This window comes from Pleurodeles waltl, chromosome 5 (genome assembly GCF_031143425.1).
Source record: "Pleurodeles waltl isolate 20211129_DDA chromosome 5, aPleWal1.hap1.20221129, whole genome shotgun sequence".
NCBI lineage: Eukaryota > Metazoa > Chordata > Amphibia > Caudata > Salamandridae > Pleurodeles > Pleurodeles waltl.
Window position 1 is genome coordinate 362,107,720 of NC_090444.1, and position 17,394 is coordinate 362,125,113.

General features: G+C 45.3%; 1 protein-coding gene across 4 annotated transcripts in view; it reads left to right on the forward strand.

Annotated features, from left to right (window-relative positions):
• The window catches only part of ESF1 (ESF1 nucleolar pre-rRNA processing protein homolog), a 199,337-nt gene that overhangs the window by 8,436 nt on the left and 173,507 nt on the right, over positions 1 to 17,394 (forward strand). For all 4 annotated transcript variants that reach the window (XM_069234100.1, XM_069234103.1, XM_069234102.1 and 1 more), the window contains exons 3-5: positions 2,006 to 2,376; positions 14,254 to 14,367; positions 16,328 to 16,428. In XM_069234100.1, the coding sequence (XP_069090201.1) occupies positions 2,006 to 2,376; positions 14,254 to 14,367; positions 16,328 to 16,428 (586 nt within the window). The remainder of the gene's footprint in view (positions 1 to 2,005; positions 2,377 to 14,253; positions 14,368 to 16,327; positions 16,429 to 17,394) is intronic.

Below are 17,394 nucleotides of genomic sequence, written 5' to 3' on the forward strand. Positions count from 1 at the left end.
GCTATTGTAGGACAGTAGTCTCGGACCAGGAATCCAGGAGTAGCAGATGAGTTCATCCTTACAGTATACTGGAAAGGAATCCTGTATAGAGATTCAGTACTCTGTCAGTCCTCCCGCAGGAATCCTTTCGGGAGGAGCACTGCCCGTAAGGATTGAATCTCTAGTTTGTAATGCTGGTCTACACAAAACAAATACTGTTTCGGGACTGCAGAAGGACCGATGTCCCTGAGCAGAGTTCTCAAACACTTGAGTCTCTAGATGCATGTAAGGGGAGGTGTCCAAAGTGCTTCAAACAGCCTGCCTAACCTCAGTTCACCACATACCACCCACTTTTCATTTCTGCTAGTCTCTCCCTTTCCCCTCCCTTCTGAAAGAGTAGATCAGGGCTCTTGCCCCATGATTATCTCCCCTGTGGGAACCTGACTCCTAGGATCATTGCTTTTAATCAAATGCTAAAAGACAAACTGACTAAGAAGCCAGACTTTTTGATACAAGACGACTTTGAGCACGACCCTTTTTCTGCATTTCAGTTACCATGAGTGAGCAGATCAAGGGGCATATCTCACAACATGAATCTAGGGAAACTGAGACCTACTGGCTAAACAGGATAATTTACTTTTTAAAGCCAGCAAAATTGCAGAAGCTGTCCACAGTGGCCTGGCCTGGCCTCTGTCTCCCTCGTGTCCACTCAGCCACTTCGTCAAGATGGGTGGCTATACCACATTTAAGCGGAACAGACAAAAACTGCATCCATGTGCTGAGACGTTTGGTTGCATGGTTTGTCAGTTAGATTTGACAAGGTGTAGGTCTGCAGTTTTTACTCCCAAGGTTGCCTGTTACAGAGGTGATCCTACCTATCCTATCTATTTTGTAGATCATAGAACAGGGGACACTTTGGGGGTCATTCTGACCCTGGCGGTAAATACCGCCATGGCGGAGGTTGGCGGTAGCACCGCCAACAGGCTGGCGGTGCTCCGCCGGGCATTCTGACCGCGGCGGTACAGCCGCGGCCAGAAGCGGAAAGCCGGCGGTGTACCGCCGACTTTCCGCTGCCCATGGGAATCCGCCATGGCGGCGCAGCTTGCTGCGCCGCCATGGGGATTCTGACACGGTTCGCCCGCCAGGAACAGGATGGCGGTATGGGGTGTCGTGGGGCCCCTGGGGGCCCCTGCAGTGCCTATGCCAACTGCACCCGTCGCACCTTCCCACTCCGCCGGCTCCATTCTGAGCCGGCTTCCTCGTGGGAAGGGTGTTTCCCGCTGGGCTGGCGGGCAGACATTCGGCGGTCGCCCGCCAGCCCAGTGGGAAACCCAGAATGACCGCCGCGGTCTTTTGACCGCGGTACGGTCTTCTGGCGGTTCCCGCTTGGCGGGCGGCTACCGCCGCCCGCCAAGCTTAGAATCAGGGCCTTTGTCTTTGTGATTTGTATGGAATTAGGCCTGCTCTGCTTACCCATATTGCCTCGCAAATGTTAAATTTTGGGGAAGCTATTTTCCTTCACATTTATGTAGCAGTAAGCTCGAGAATGTAACACTTTGCTAAATGTCCTGCAATCTTGCAGTATTCACCTGAATTAAAAAATGGTGGCAATTATCCTAGCATTTTTCATACCCACTCTAGTTCTAATAAAACTGATAGCTTTTTTGGGTGGACAGGCCTTTTAGATGGCAGAACAGACAGATGCTTTTGGTATGTGAGCTGCTTTTGGAGGCTGTTTTTTTTTATTTTTTTATTATTATTATTTTTTTAATAATGTGGCTTGCGAGATTCCTCTAGGGTATTGCCTACGTTCTTCCTTAAACCAGGACAGCCCACTGACCCCACAGTCATTATCCAAGCTCCTTGCACATGTAAGTTGAATTTGCTCGTGCAAATCCCTTTGAGAACTGTGCCCAAGAAGTGTGGTGTTCATTAATGCTTTTTATTGATATCTTTTTATTTTATTTTATAAAAACAATCCACTACTGTTGTGTTACTGTAACCGTGTGCTATGTTTCTTCTTTAGTGAGTGACAGCGTTTCTGCTGAGGAAACCTGTGATGAACCTCAGCCTGAAGCTGAGTTGTTGGGCTGTAAGGACACTAGTGGCAGTGATCCCTCAGATTCTGGAGTAACAGAAGAAGAAGATGATGAAGACTCAGGGGAAGCATCGGAAGAGGCTGAAGGAGACTCTGAGGAACTATCAGAAGAAGGTGACTCTGAAGACGAGGATGGAGAAGACAGTGACAGCGGCCCTGATTTAGCCAGGGGGAAAGGAAATGTAGAAACCAGTTCAGAGGATGAAGCCGAAGATGATCTAGCTGAGATATTTCCTAAGGAGCCAGAATTTGAGCATGCATGGGGAGAACTGGATAGGAATGCGCCCCGAGGGGATGAGGTATTATTTTTTAATTACATTTCTTCCAAGCTAATTGCTTTCAGTAATTATTCAATTCAACATGAATGTAATACTGTTTTAATTAACAATTGTGACCGATTTCTTTGGGTTCTTGCATAGCTTAAACATTGTAAACTGGATCCGCCGTCTGTTTTTTTTTTTTTTACTGATCTGCCGGGATTGATGTGTGAATTTGGCTTGTGCAGTAAAAAAAAGTGATTACGTTTCGCTTACAGACAACTTTAGTTGTTGTTGAAATACCTATTGTTTACAAGTCCAAAATTTACAGTGGCCTTGGCTTATCATTGCTTGGCTTTTCTAGTTATTGGCTGGATTTGTTGTCAGTCTGACTTGCTTGGATCTTTTTTATGGCTTTCCTTCCTCTTCTTGTTTGTGTCTTGCTCTCCCTCCGTCTCTGTGCTACTTACTGCTTTACCTTTTAAATCCCAGCTTCTTCCTTATGCACTTAGTGTTGGCCAGCCCCTTTGAAAGGCAATACCTATTGCTTTTTACACATGTTGTTTTTCTAAATTTAAGGTATTCCTGGAAAACCTTGAAGTGTTTGTTGGCAGCATGATTAATGGAGAGTATTTGTCAATAAGTAAACCAAACTCTGGCCCTAGTTACGAATGTGGCGGTCTTTTCCGAAGACCGCCACGTCCGCCAAAAGACCACCAGTGCTGGCGGTCTTCAAACTACCTTATTACGTCTGCCACAGGATATCTGCACCGCCGGCGGCATTCACGACGTCGATCGGTGGTGCTTAGGCATTCACACCGCCGCCACGACAGAAAAAGACCACCCACAGAATTACGACCTGTAATTCTGTCTGGCGGTCTTCTGGTGCCTGGTTGCTGCCAGTGGTGGGAGTGCCGGGTCCCATCCCCTCACGGAGAAGCACCTCGTTGGACGAGGTAAGTGTCATCCGCAAGTGGAGGGGGTTGGGCCAAGTGAATGGGAGTGTGTGAGTGCGTGCAGGTGCATGTATGTTTGTACGTGTATATGGTGTGTGTGTGTATGTGTGTGTGTGTGTACGTGTGGTGAGGTACATTTGGGGGGTGGAGAGAGGTGTGCAGATGAGAGATGGGTTGAGGTTGTGTGTGTATAAGGGTGAAGGGAGAAGGCGGGGATGGAAAGTGTATGCATGCGTGTGTGATGTGTAAGGGTATGTATGCTTGTCTATGAGGGTGAATGTTGTGAGTGCGTGTGTGAGTGGAGGTGTGTCTGTGTGTGATTGTGTGTGTGTGCATGCGTGCATGTGTGCGGAGGTGTTTTGGGGAGTATGCTGGTGACAGGAACATCGGGATACCTTTCTGCCAGCATTTTCCTGGCAGTGAGACCGCCAGGAAAATGCTGGCAGTGTCCGAGTCGAAATAACCTCCCAGTTATTCAATTGGAAACCTCCAGCCCGGCGGGCTACAGTAAAGTGGCGGGACAGGTTGGGAAGCGGCGGTTTGGCAGTGGTCCACCAGCCACAGTTGTAATATGGCAGTCTTCACCGCTGGTCCCGCAGCGGAGAGACCGCCACCGCGGCCCTGATGGTCCATGGTAGCCAGGGTGGTAATGAGGACCTCTGTTTTGAAGAGTAAGTGAACTTTTCGAGTGAGAAACCTAGAAGTAGCTGATCATAGTTTTAGTTTAGAATATGGCTCTTACTTTTATCACACAATTAAATTGTCTTTGCAAAATAAGCAGCTGAGCACAGTGCACAAGATCTATAAGTAGAAGGCAACTTAATTGGCCACAGAGTGAAGCCTTTTATTTGCTGTGCTTATTTCACTTGGTTTCTATTTAGATAGTAACCAAAGTGATTTTTGTCATCTATTAGTGAGTATGATGGATATTTGTGGAAATTAAAGGTGCAATTTTTTTTTTTTTTGTATGACTGGATGAGTTTTACTACCACTTAAAAGATTACCGGGTATCTTTGTGAGAGGAAGTGTGCTTTTAGGATGGGCAGATAGTTAAAGGAAAGGAGGGCGAGACCCTGTGGAAGCAGCTTCTTTCCTGTCCTGTTTGGCAAGAGGGGGAACTTCTTCAATATAGTTTTCCCAACCATCTGCACTCGCCTGCATGCCAGAGTCTGGGAATTTATGAGAAGGCCTTGTAAATGTGCGCTCTGCTGTGCACAAGACCTCTTTATTCAGGATATTATTTTGGGAAATCTTTTTATTAAACAACTAAGCAACTATTGTACAGCGTACCATGCGGCAATAAAGAACACATAGTGTATTGACACCTTAGAGACAGATTACAATAGGTGCCAAATATGAAAAGTATAGCATTCCGAAAAGGAATCCCCCAGGTGACTTAGGGCCTCATTATGACTTCGGCGGTCTTTTTTGAAGACCGCTGAAGCCGCTGCAGGCAAGAGACCGCCAGTGCTGGTGGTCTGTTGCCCGCCATATTAGGAGTCTTCGAAGGACTTCCGCCCACTGTATTACAAGCCGTAATACGACTTGGCGGAGTTCTTCTGGTGTGGTGGTGCAGGCGGCGCAAGACCGCCAGAACCCCTCCACTCCGGGACGACCTCCTCGATGGAGAAGCTAAGTGGTCGTCCCAAAGGGGGCGAGGGTGTAGTGTAAATGCGTGTGTATGTGATTGAATGTGAATGTTTGTGTGAGTGTATGTGCGCGTGAATGGGTGTGTGTGTGTCTGCATGTGTGAGAGTGAGTGTGGTGTGTGTGTATGCATGTATGCGACTGTGTGGGGGTGTCTGTGGATGAATGTGTATGCTGAGGAGTGTGTATGTGAATGCGTGCGTGAAGGGATGGGTGTTTGTAAGTGTGTGGGGGGTGTATGTGCGGACGAGTAGGGGTGTGTGTGCCGGTGATATGATAGGAATGGGGATTCCTGTCGCTAGGTGCGTGACCACCAGGGTTTTCGTGGTGGGGTGACCAGCACAGAAAGCCTGGGGGTCTGCAGCCTTGTATTCCGGCTGGCCTGCCGAGGACCGACGGGCGCATTGGTGCGCCTGCAGCGGTGGGGCAGGCGGTGTTGTGGAGGTATGGCGGCAGCCAAGCCCCAAAACTCGTGATGTGGCAATCTTTACTACTGGGTCTGCGGTAGTAAGACAGCCACGACGAGGCTGGTGCTCTGATGACCTTCAGCCTTGTAATGAGGGCCTTAATCTGGTATAGCCGGACCAGTGTTCCTCCACCCACTTGTGCGGTCCCCAACAGAGGATCACTCCTAGAAAAATCTTCAGCGAGTACCAGCTTAATGATTAAGGAATAACTGAGGCTTGATTTAAGTGAGGCTCATAGCTGCCAAGTTTCCCAGGGCCATGTGTGATGTGCTGCTCTACTCCAGATTTTTCTTTTGAATTCTGGGAGTTTATTTATTCTCTTATAAAACATGGCAACAAGTCCACGAATTCAAAGGAAAAAAACATACTGGAGCAGAACACATGGACCTTGGAAACTTGGCAGTTATGGAGGTGAGGTGGTTGGGGGTGCTTGATGTAGGTATGCTGCTCTACTTTATAACCTTTTGGGCTATCTGTGACAACTAGCTGGGGGATCATCTCTTAAGTACAGAGATCCAATTTGAAACCAGGCAAATGTTAAGAGCAGTATACTTAGGTCAAAACCCTTGTGATAATGGGTTCATAGGGTCTGCTTGAATGGTATACAACTGGACTGGTTTATAATCTAGTGGAACATTGAGGGGATTTGCATAGCAAAAGGAAGGTGTCCAGCTTGATTAATGCCTCTTGCTTATTCAGCATATTGAGGTAGCCACACGCTGGGGAACATCATCTAGATTGACTGCTTAAATAGGGTTCGCAGTTCTCAGCCCCACTGCTTGGCAACCCCATTGTAGTGTTCATGTTGATCATTCCTGTGTTTACAGTTCTGGTGCTCTTCTGGTTGTTTCAGTCCTAAATCCAGAAATAGATGTCTTTGAACATTTGTATGCAAATCATGAGACCTGTTCATTATTTCCCTTTGGTGTAGCTGCCCCAACACCCGGAAGTGGAGGCCACAGTACCCATTTGAAATCACTCCGCTATCTACGATCTGCCGCTGGCTGTCTGTGCTTGCGAATGTTAGAAATGGGGTCTCTAGTTGGCAGTGATTTGCACTCTCAAAAGAGTAAGGGAGCCACACCGCTTAGAATAATCCCTGCTTCCCCCATTGGTAGCTTGGCATGAGCAGTCTGGCTTATCTCGAAGGCAATGTGTAAAGTATTTCTAAACACACACATTAACACAGTGGCAATACCACAAAAGTACTCCACACCAGTTTAGAAAAATAGCCAATATTTATCTGAGTAAAACAAGACCAAAACGACAAAAATCCAACATACACAAGTAAAGATGTCACTTTTCAAAGATTCAGTGTAATTGTAGTTTCTTGCAATCAATGAAGCACTCGACTGAGGCAAAGTACCTGAGATGTGTCAAAATCAAAGACGATGTGGGTCACAGGGAGGTGATGCGTCAAACGAACCGGAGATGCGTCGGTTCCCTACCGTTGCAGGAGAGGTGATGTGTCGGTTCCTTACTGCCACAGGGGAGATGATGCGTCGTTTCGGCACGAAGTGTCGGTTCCTTACTGCCGTGCAGTGTTGATTGAAGAGAATGTTGATCAGGGATGATGTGTCGAAAGGCAAGCTGCTATGTGTTGATCTCAAATCCATGAAGTAGGCGCTGCGTCACCGTCTTCGGTGATGCAGTGCTTGAAACTCAGGCAGTGGTGTTTCTTCTGACGCGCTGGGACGGAAATCTGGGGCTTGCATTGAAAACAGTGGTCAGTGCGTCAAGCGGGGATCACACTCCGGTGCGGGCAGCTGCAATACATTGAATCTTTACAACAATGCGTCTGTTCGGAATGCCGCTGTGAGTCAATGTGGGGATTTTCTTCTTGTAGCACCAAAAACCTCCTTCAAGGGCCCAGAACTGGATTTGGCACCTCTTGACAGGACAGGACAGGGCTCTCAGCAGAGGAGCCCAGGTGCTAGCAGATGAGTCGTTGATGTACTGGAGACTTTTTAAAGGAGGCAAGCTCAACTTAAGCCCTGGGAGAACCTTGGAAAACAGGATGTAGAAAGCAAAGTCCCGTCCTTTCACTCCCAGCAGAGAAGCAGCAAGCAGCAGGCCAGCACCACAAAGCAGCAGGCATAGTGACCGTTTCTCCTACAGCATCCAGTTCTTCTTCCTGGCAGAATGTCCTCAGTCCAGAAATGTTCCATCCATGTGGTGTCAGAGGTCCAGTATTTTTACCCATTTCTGTCTTTGAAGTAGGCAAACTTCAAAGAGAAGTCTTTGTAGTGCACAAGACCCTACCTTCCCCTGCCCTGGCCCCAGACCCACTCCAGGAGGGGTTGGAGACTACTTTGTGTGAGGACAGGCACAGCCCTATATAGATGCAAGTGTCCGCTCCTCCAACCACTGTAATTCAGGAAGACCCATCAGCCTGGTGATGGGCCATCCTGATATGCAGGGCAGACCCCAGCTCCCTTTCTGTGACTGTTTAGAGTGAATACACAAAAAGCCCAAACTGTCATCCTAACCTAGACATGTATTCAGCAGACAGGCAGCGGCATAGAATGGTTAAGCAAGAAAAGGAACACTTTCTAAAAGCGTGGCTAATGAAGGGTGATACCCTAAAACCGGTCCCACGATGCTTCTTTCTGGTCCAGGGAAGGCCTGGCCTAGCAGTTCGGGCTAGACTGTTCCCATGGGGAACAGGGTCAAGACTGATGTGCATATGGGTGGGTCCAAACGGGAATGGCATGGCAAGCAAACAAACTGATGGATTAAACCCAGATCTGTGACTAGGGGTAAATGCTTGATTTGCTCTGCATTCCTTCTGTTTTTGCGCTTTCTAAAAGTGGCATTTTCAAACATACAATTAAAACACCAACTTCACCAAAAGATGTGTTTTTAAATTGTGAGTTCAGAGACCCCAAACTCCACATCTCTATCTGATCTAAATGGGAAATTACACTTAAAGGATATTTCAAGGCAATCCCCATGTTATCCTCTGGGAGAGATATGCCTTGCAATACTGAAAACCGAATTTAGCAGTATTTCACTATTAGGACATGTAAAACATGCCAGTACAAGTCCTTCCTTTTAAATATGCTGCACCCTGCCCATTGGGCGGCTTTGGGTGTACGTTACGGATGACTTACATGTAGTAAAAAGGAAGGTTTGGGCATGGCAAGTGGGTGCACTTGCCAGGTCGAAATGGCAGTATGAAACTGCACACAGAGGCACTGCGGTGGCAGGCCTGAGACATGTTTGCAGTGCTACTCATGTGGGTGATACAATCAGTGCTGCAGGCCTACTGGTAGCATTTGATTTGCAGGCCCTGGGCACACCTAGTGCATTATACTAGGAACTTATAGTAAATCAGACAAGTCAGTCATAGAGATACCAGTTACCAATATATTTTAGACAGAGAGCATATGCACTTTAGCACTGCTTAGCAGTGGTAAAGGGTTCAGAGTCCTAAAGCCAACCAAAACAAGCCAGAAAAAACCCCTGTCCAATAACATTACCATTAAGAGACTGAGGCAGTGCTCATTTTGCCACCATTCAGTGTCTCTCAGACTCAAAGGACTGTTTGACCCACTTCCTAAAAGGGAAAACGCCCAAGAACCTCTCTTCCCCCTACGCAAACATCCTACAGTGACAACACCTCTGCAAAGAGGAGCGACCCTAATACTGTAACTATCTCACTGTCTCATAATTTTAACAACAACATTGACTCTCCAGCCTTGGGGGCATTTGATCCCATTCATGATCGATCAGTAAGCTGAGTGATGCTCCAGGTTTTCTCTTTTTAACTACCAGATTGGTAATGCTGCAGCACTAAGAGAGCTAATAGCTCAAAAACTTTAGCAACTTAGCAATGCCTGATTATGTTTAGTGGAAATCATGAGATTTTCCTACTTCTGTTTATTCTGTGGCTAGCGCCCAGTCTCTTGGCTCTTTCAAACGGAACCAGTCTGAAAATTCATTTTACACCCACTCTGAGATAGATATGCAAAACCCTTTTGTGCTGCCAGTTGTTAGTGAAAGGAACAGAAACATACCACCAAATGGCATTTACTTAAAAAGAATCCTAAGAGCCGAAATGTTCAGATTAGGAACATTGTGAAAGTTACTGTACATCTATGCAAACATTTTTAAAGTCTTATTAGTAAAACACTGTGGGCCTCATTACAACCCTGGGGGTCTTAAGACTTGCAGGACCACGGTGGCAGTCAGACCTCCGCCAATGTGGCATTCCAACCGCCATTTTATGACTGTGGCGGTTGTGCCATGGTTGGACCGCCAACACCGCCAGTTTTCTTCCACAGGAGTAGCTGGTGGTCCTAATCCGCCAGGGCAGCTCTGCAAGCAGCGCTGCCCTGTGGATTACGAGTCCCTTCTCCGCCGGCTATTACATGGCAGTAGCCCCGTCATGGAAACGCTGAATGTGACGGGGTGCAGGGGACCCCTTCACTGGCCATGTACTTGGCTTGGGCAGTGCAGGGGCCAGCCCCATCAAAAGCAGACAGTGAACATTGCGATGTGACGGTGAACATCGCAACAGGTGCTTGTGCAAACTATGCACGACAGCATTGCTGCCGGCTCTAGTATGAGCCAGAAACAATGCTGTTGGGTGTTTCCCACTAGGAAGCTCTTAATGGGGCCCTCTGGAAGGCGGCCGCATTGGCAGCAACCTGCCTGTCAGGGCTTCGGCAGATGGGCTTTTCCGTCCGCTGAAGTTGTAATGACCCCTGTATGTATACATCATATTTGTAGTAATTCATCATGCTTTGCCCCATAGTGATTTTACCAGTGACACACCTTCACTTATTCTTTCTGCTTTGGCATTATTATACCGCTACTAATCCCAGTGGAACTGTCAGCTGCTCCCCAAATTTTAGTTATAACATACATTTCAATTTATTAGATACATTTTTAAGTACATTCATTTGCTTATATAATTTACTGGTATTACGGATGTACGTTTTGTCTAACTGTCCCATTAAGAAGTTGGCAAAATCTTTACCCAGAACGTGCACATTTTGTCAGGAGCCTTGAACCGTGTAGCAGGCATTCCATGGAATGCCAAATGAGTCATTGACTGTTCATGAAATAGAAAACACTAATATGCACATTACACAAATATACATGGGTTAAAACAATAAATGTTCTCAATTACTGTAGGAAGTTGGCTCTGTATATACTATCTCAAAGTAAGAGATAGTGTGCACCGAGTCCATGGGTTCCCCTTAGAGGTAAGATAGTGGCAAAATTAGATAATTCTAATGCTCTATTTTGTGGTATTGTGGTCGAGCAGTAGGCTTATCAGAGGGTAGTGTTAAGCATTTGTTTTACACACTCAGGCAATAAATGAGGAACACACACTCAAAGACTTTACTCCAGGCCAATAGTTTTAAATAGAAAAATATATTTTCTTTATTTTTAGAACCACAAGTTCAAGATTTGAAGTAAATACATTAAATGCAAGGTACTCCACACAGGTAAGTTAGGAATTTTGAATTAGAGCAATAACATATACAGTTTTTGTTAAAATGGCAATAAGCTATTTTAAAAGTAGACAGTGCAAAAATCAACAGTTCCTGGGGGAGGTAAATATTGGTTAGATTGTGAGGTAAGTAAGACACTTACAATTCTCAGTTCCTGGGCGTAGGCAGCCCACCATTGGGGGTTCAAGGCAACCCCAAAGTTATCACAACAGCAGCTCAGGGCTGGTCAGGTGCAGAGGTCAAAAAGGTGCCCAAAACACATGGGCATCTATGGAGAACAGGGGTGCTCCGGTTCCAGTCTGCCAGCAGGTAAGTGCCTGCGTCCTCGGGGGGCAGACCAGGGGGATTTTGTAGAGCACTGGGGGGGACACATGTAGGCACACAACACACCCTCTGCGGCACGGGGGGCCGGGTGCAGTGTGCAAAGCAGGCGTCAGGTTTTGTATTGGTTTCAATGGAGGGACCCGGGGGTCACTCTAGCGGTGCAGGCAGGGCACGGGTGGGCTTCTCGGGCCCGCCACCACCTGGGCTAGGCAGAGGGTCGCCTGGGGGTCACTCTTGCACTGAGGTGCGGTTCCTTCTGGTCCTGGGGGCTGCGGGTGCAGTGCTTGGTCCAGGTGTCTGGTCTCTTGTTACAGGTAGTCGCGCCAGGGGGAGCCTCTGGATTCTCTCTGCAGGCATTGCTGTGAGGGTCCAGGGGGGTCATCTCGGGCTACTCACGGGGTCGCAGTCGCCAGGGAGTCCTCCCTGTGGTGTTGGTTCTCTGGATCTCGAGACGGGGGCGTCGGGTGAAAAGGGTGAAGTCTCACGCTTACGGCATGAAGAGTGAAGTCCTTTAAAGTTGCAAGAAAGTTGCAAAGTTGAGCAGAGCCGCTGCTCACGGGAATTTCTTGGTCCTTTGGTTCAGGGCAGACCTCAGAGGTTTCAGAGATCGCTGGCCCCTGTCGGATGCGTCACTGGTTGCAGGTTTTCGAGTCAGGAGACAGGACGGTAGGGCTGGGGCCAAAGCAGTTGTCGTCTTCTGTCTTCTCTGCAGGGTGTGTAGGTCAGCAGTCCTTCTTCTTTGTTAAGGTTGCAGGAATCTGATTTCCTGGTTTCTTGGGTGCCCCTAACTACTAAATTTAGGGGGGTGTTTAGGTCTGGGAGGGCAGTAGCCAATGGCTACTGTCCTGGAGGGTGGCCACACCCTCTTTGTGCCTCCTCCCTAAGGGGAGTGGGGCACATCCCTAATCCTATTGGTGGAATCCTCCAAACTTAAGATGGAGGATTTCTAAAGGCAGGGGTCACCTCAGCTCAGGGGACGTTAGGGGCTTTCCTGACTGACGGGTGACTCCTCCTTGTTTTTCTCATTATCTCCCCTGGACTTGCCGCCAAAAGTGGGGGCTGGGGGTGGGCATCTCCACTAGCTGGAGTGCCCTGGGGCATTGTAACACGAAGCCTGAGCCTTTGAGGCCCACTGCTAGGTGTTACAGTTCCTGCAGGGGGAGGTGTGAAGCACCTCCACCCAGAGCAGGCTTTGTTTCTGACCTCAGAGGGCACAAAGGCCCTCACCTCATGGGGTCAGAAACTCGTCTCTCAGCAGAAGGCTTGCACAGACTAGTCAGTCCTGCACTGAAGGATTTGATAAAATACAGGGGGCATCTCTAAGATGCCCTTTGTATGCATTTTTTAATAAATCCAACACTGGCATCAGTGTGGGTTTATTATTCTGAGAAGTTTGATACCAAACTTCCCAGTATTCAGTGTAGCCATTATGGAGCTGTGGAGTTCGTTTTTGACAGACTCCCAGACCATATACTTAATATGGCCACACTGTACTTACAATGTCTAAGAATGGACTTAGACACTGTAGGGGCATATTGCTCATGCAGCTATGCCCTAAACTGTGGTATAGTGCACCCTGCCTTGGGGCTGTAAGGCCTGCTAGATGGGTGACTTACCTATGCCACAAACAGTATTTTGTGTGCATGGCACCCTGAGGGGGGAGCCATGTCGACTTTGCCTTTTTCTCCCCACCAACACACACACAATCTGCAATGGCAGTGTGCATGTGTTAGGGGAGGGGTCCCTAATGGTGGCACAACACATGCTGCAGCCCTTAGATACCTTCCCTGGTCACAGGGCCCTTGGTACCACTGGTATATTTTACAAGGCACTTATCTGTGTGCCAGGGGTGTGCCAATTGTGGAAACAATGGTACATTTTTAGTGAAAGAACACTGGTGCTGGGGCCTGGTTAGCAGGGTCCCAGCACACTTCTCAGTCAAGTCAGCATCAATATCAGGCAAAAAGTGGGGGGTAACTGCAACAGGGAGCCATTTTCCTACAATTACAATTAATTATACGGTGCCCAAGTCACATGAGATGTTCTTTCTCTAGATGTCACGTGTAAGTGAAGAGTCACCTGTGGGAGGAATTCAGTCTTCCTGATTTACAAAACTAGAATCTGTGTGAAATTTGCAGAAAGATAATATTGGGTTGCAGATTTCTACTAGCTCTTCAAACATTCTGGGGTTTGAAAGGACACCTAAGCATTACAAGAGCTCCGGGAACACAGATGAAGTTTTTCGGCACCCAGAATTACCGATGCTGTTGGTGTCTGCAATTCTAGCATACAGGAATACCGTTTGGCAGTTACCTAGCTGGAAATGTTATTAGCTCTAAGGTGCTAAAATGTATAGGAGGTAATGGGATTGGAGTGTACGGTGGAATAAGGAGGGCTGTAGTCTTATCTTCCCTAATTCCTGCTTTAGACTAATCTGGAATTGCACATATCTTGTAATAAAGTCCCTTAAGAGTGCTCTCAGGATTTTATTTGAGAAGTCGTACATGTAAATGTTATGAACACCTACAAAGTTCTAATTTAGTGGGTGCTCCTAACATTGGTTATGTCCTGCATTTGTAAACATAAACATGGACGGATCTATCATGATGAAGAATGTGGGATGATGCACCAGATTTACCCAGTTTCGCGAAGGGCCTTGAATGGAAAATAATTTTTAATGGAAACAAAAAGGTAACAATAAGGGAATTTTTTACTTAATCAACTCTACTAATAGGGTGAGGAAGGCAGCCAAGTTAGTTCCTCTTGAAATACATGCGTGAATACTCTTTGTCCCTGTCAGAAAAACTAAGGATGACTGAACTTTAAAAAAATAAATTACAAAAATTAGGATTAATCTCTAAATCCAAACATATTATGTTACAGTACATACCAAATTGACAGTGTGCTGGAGTTTTCATGCTGTAGCCCAACTGGATAAGTTTGAATTAGCAAGCACCTTTGAAATGCAAAATAGTTCAGAATTAATAAAACACAATCTGCACCAAAAATTAAATGCTACTCGTTTTAATCTTCTTTCCATTTTATTATATCTCAAACTAGATCACAAATAGATTGGCTGTGTGTAATATGGACTGGGATCGTTTAAAGGCAAAGGACCTGATGGCTTTATTTAACTCATTCAAGCCCAAGGGAGGTGTTGTATTTTCTGTAAAGGTAAGAGTGATTTCTTATCCATGCGTAATTCATCGAGAGGTCTTTTAATGCAATTGACTTTAGTGATGTAGGTGGATGAAGTTATGCTCCCTTCATATTATCTGAAAAATATTAATGATGCCTTTGTTCATTAAGGGATGTACTTAGTTAGTTTTAACAACATTATATCACCGAACTTTTTCTTCTGAACAATTACCTTGAACAAAATAAGTGTTATGGGCAGGCAAAATCATTTATTAAATTGCTGAACCTGAAGAGCCTGTAGAGCGAACCATAACCAGAAAGCTCCTTTGAGACTTTTTACTAAACCGTCTGGGCAACTCCTTTAACATTTCCATACATTTGCTCTCCCGTCTTTACTTCATCGTGCCTTTACTTCACTACCTATCAATAAGCTTGAAATGTACCCATTTGCCTTTTTTCCTTTTTTACTTAATTGTACCCTTGCTTCGTTATTTTACCCTATCCATATTGCTGACAGTTCAGATTTTAATTTCTAATGTAATTATATCAAATATTAATTATTAATATAATTTAACTATATTACTTTTGCTTATCCCTCACCTTAATTGTAAATTGTGTTTTTCTTAATGAAGTACAATAGGTGACACATTGTTAATATTTTACCATGTTCCAACAGTAGTCCTAAACCAATCCTAAATTAAACAGTTTGAAAATATTGTGTATTATGATAAATTAATTCGAACTCAAATCCTTTTTCTGTTTGCCTATATGAAAAGACTGTGTTGTTAGTCATAATGCCAACCCTATAATGATTTCAAATAAAATAAAATAAATCAACGTGAATTAACTTCCATTGCATTGCATTCTTACACTGAATTAAATGTTTAAGATATGTACATTCAGGTAAAGTACCTATAAATATTATTTCAACCTTGGTGTGAATTCTAACATTGCATTTTATTTCATTTCGTGTTTCAATTAATTTATTGAAATTTGCAAAAGGAATACACACATCAAAGACAGACATAATCACCTTATGAAAATAAATGACCAATCCTAATCCTCCATTAACCACACTCCCATCACCTCTATCCCACGGGCCCATTTTCTCTCCTCACTCTCTCCCCTGCCTTTTCTTCAAAGACTCTGTGTCTGTTCTGCAAATACCAGGATGGAGTCACATACAAACCACTTCCAGATTAGCAACTTGGTGTTCTGAAACCTTTCGTCCTCATCTCTTAATTGAGTATTGCTCCAAAAAGTTAATAACTGGCAGCCTTTTGGGACAAGTCAGTTCGCTGTTTTTATCTGTGTAAGCCACCACCATCCCTATATTTTCTGGATTAATGGTCTTTATTCTGAGCATCACAGGCTAAAGCACTTTTTGACTTCCGGTAAGGGTCAAACTTTCTGCAACCACACATAAGCAAATATGCCCCACAAGTGCAAAATTGCTTGCTTCTCTGCTAGAAAGAAATTAAAAATTGTGTTCCTTGAAGTGCAATGTAACGGGTATTATTTTTACTATGGGTGGCCGAATGGGACCAACTCAGGGCAGTGCACAGACTCTGCTCCTGTAGCTAGTTGTGTATTCTCCTGGACATTGCTCCAAAAATCAGTTCTATGTATCAAACACTTTTGTAGTATCTAGGGAAATAGTCTCTTTTTGTTTACCCGTGGAGTTGAAAGCAGTACATTCCTTCAATATCCCTTGTTCACAAAGGGTGCATGCAGGGCTAACAGTTGAGAAGCAGATGCATACAGCTGTGCAAGCAAATTAAAGGATGGTTATGTGCTGGTTGCTGCTGGTTGTGTTCGTAAGGGTATTGTAATTACCTGTTGGGATCTAGTCTAGGTTGCTCCATGATCACAGCTGTACTTAAGCCAGCAGTGACCTGCCTCTGCTAATCTGTGGACTGAGCCAAATATTTCTTATAACTTAATGTGTGCTGTGTTATAATGTTCTCATTTAAATTGTGTACTGTGTCCTTCATAGATATATCCTTCTGAGTTTGGGAAGGAAAGAATGAAAAAAGAAACTGTACATGGGCCTGTTGAATTAAAAGAGCTACCTGAAGATGCCACAGATGAGCAAAAGTAAGTTTTTTGATCAAAAAAGTCAACCATGGATATAAGGAAATTCAACAATATTAGTGTGCTGAACATTATGCACATATAGGGAAATTTTGATCCTTAGACTAACTAAAGGCCAAAAAATACATAGTTAGGCAGAAGCCGTTCCTGGAAGGCCATCTGACCCCAATATGTAGGCCACTGTGTTTATGCTCTTATTTTGTTTTAAGGAATTGCTTTGCTATTTGAGTTAATGATTTCTTGCCCTTGGATAATGAGAAACGTGTTGTTATGGAAGTGAAGACCCTAGTACCTTTTTTCCCCTGCAACTTGTGGAGTGAGAGCAGTGGGCAGAGCAGTGTTTCCTCTTCCACACTAGGATACTACCTAGAGTGGATATGAAGAAAAGGTGAGTGCTCCAAAGCATGGGTGTATGTGCTGTGCACGGCTTCCTAAGGAGTTATTTCTCCATCACAGCATAAACAAAGTGCCTATAACTGTTGATTGGCAGTCCAGGAACTGCAGAATAACACAAGGTATCACATTCCAAACTAGCACAGACTTCAGATCCATGTGCCACATTTTAATTTGGAAAGAGAGGTTACAGGACTTTGGATGCAGACAAGCCCCCCACAGTAGATAAACATTAGGCATCCCTCTTTTGGTGGAAGAGGGTATCACCATTCTGTCCATACTGACTTTCTGGACATGGTTATGATTCAGTCCAGCACACGTGAGATACATGATAATACACAAAGATGTCACATTAACGCCATAGTTTTGCCTCACAAGCTCCTAAAGCTAGCCATACAAAGTTCTGAGGCATAGTAAGAAGCCTTCTAAATAATGTAGAGTAAGTCTGTTGGTCACACTGATGGAAACTCTCCTTCTTGTCTCCAGGGGACTATGTAGAGAATATTTCACTTAGGCAACTGGTATTGTAGGATACATAGCGTATCTAATGATATGGCATTAGGCTTTCCATGTAGT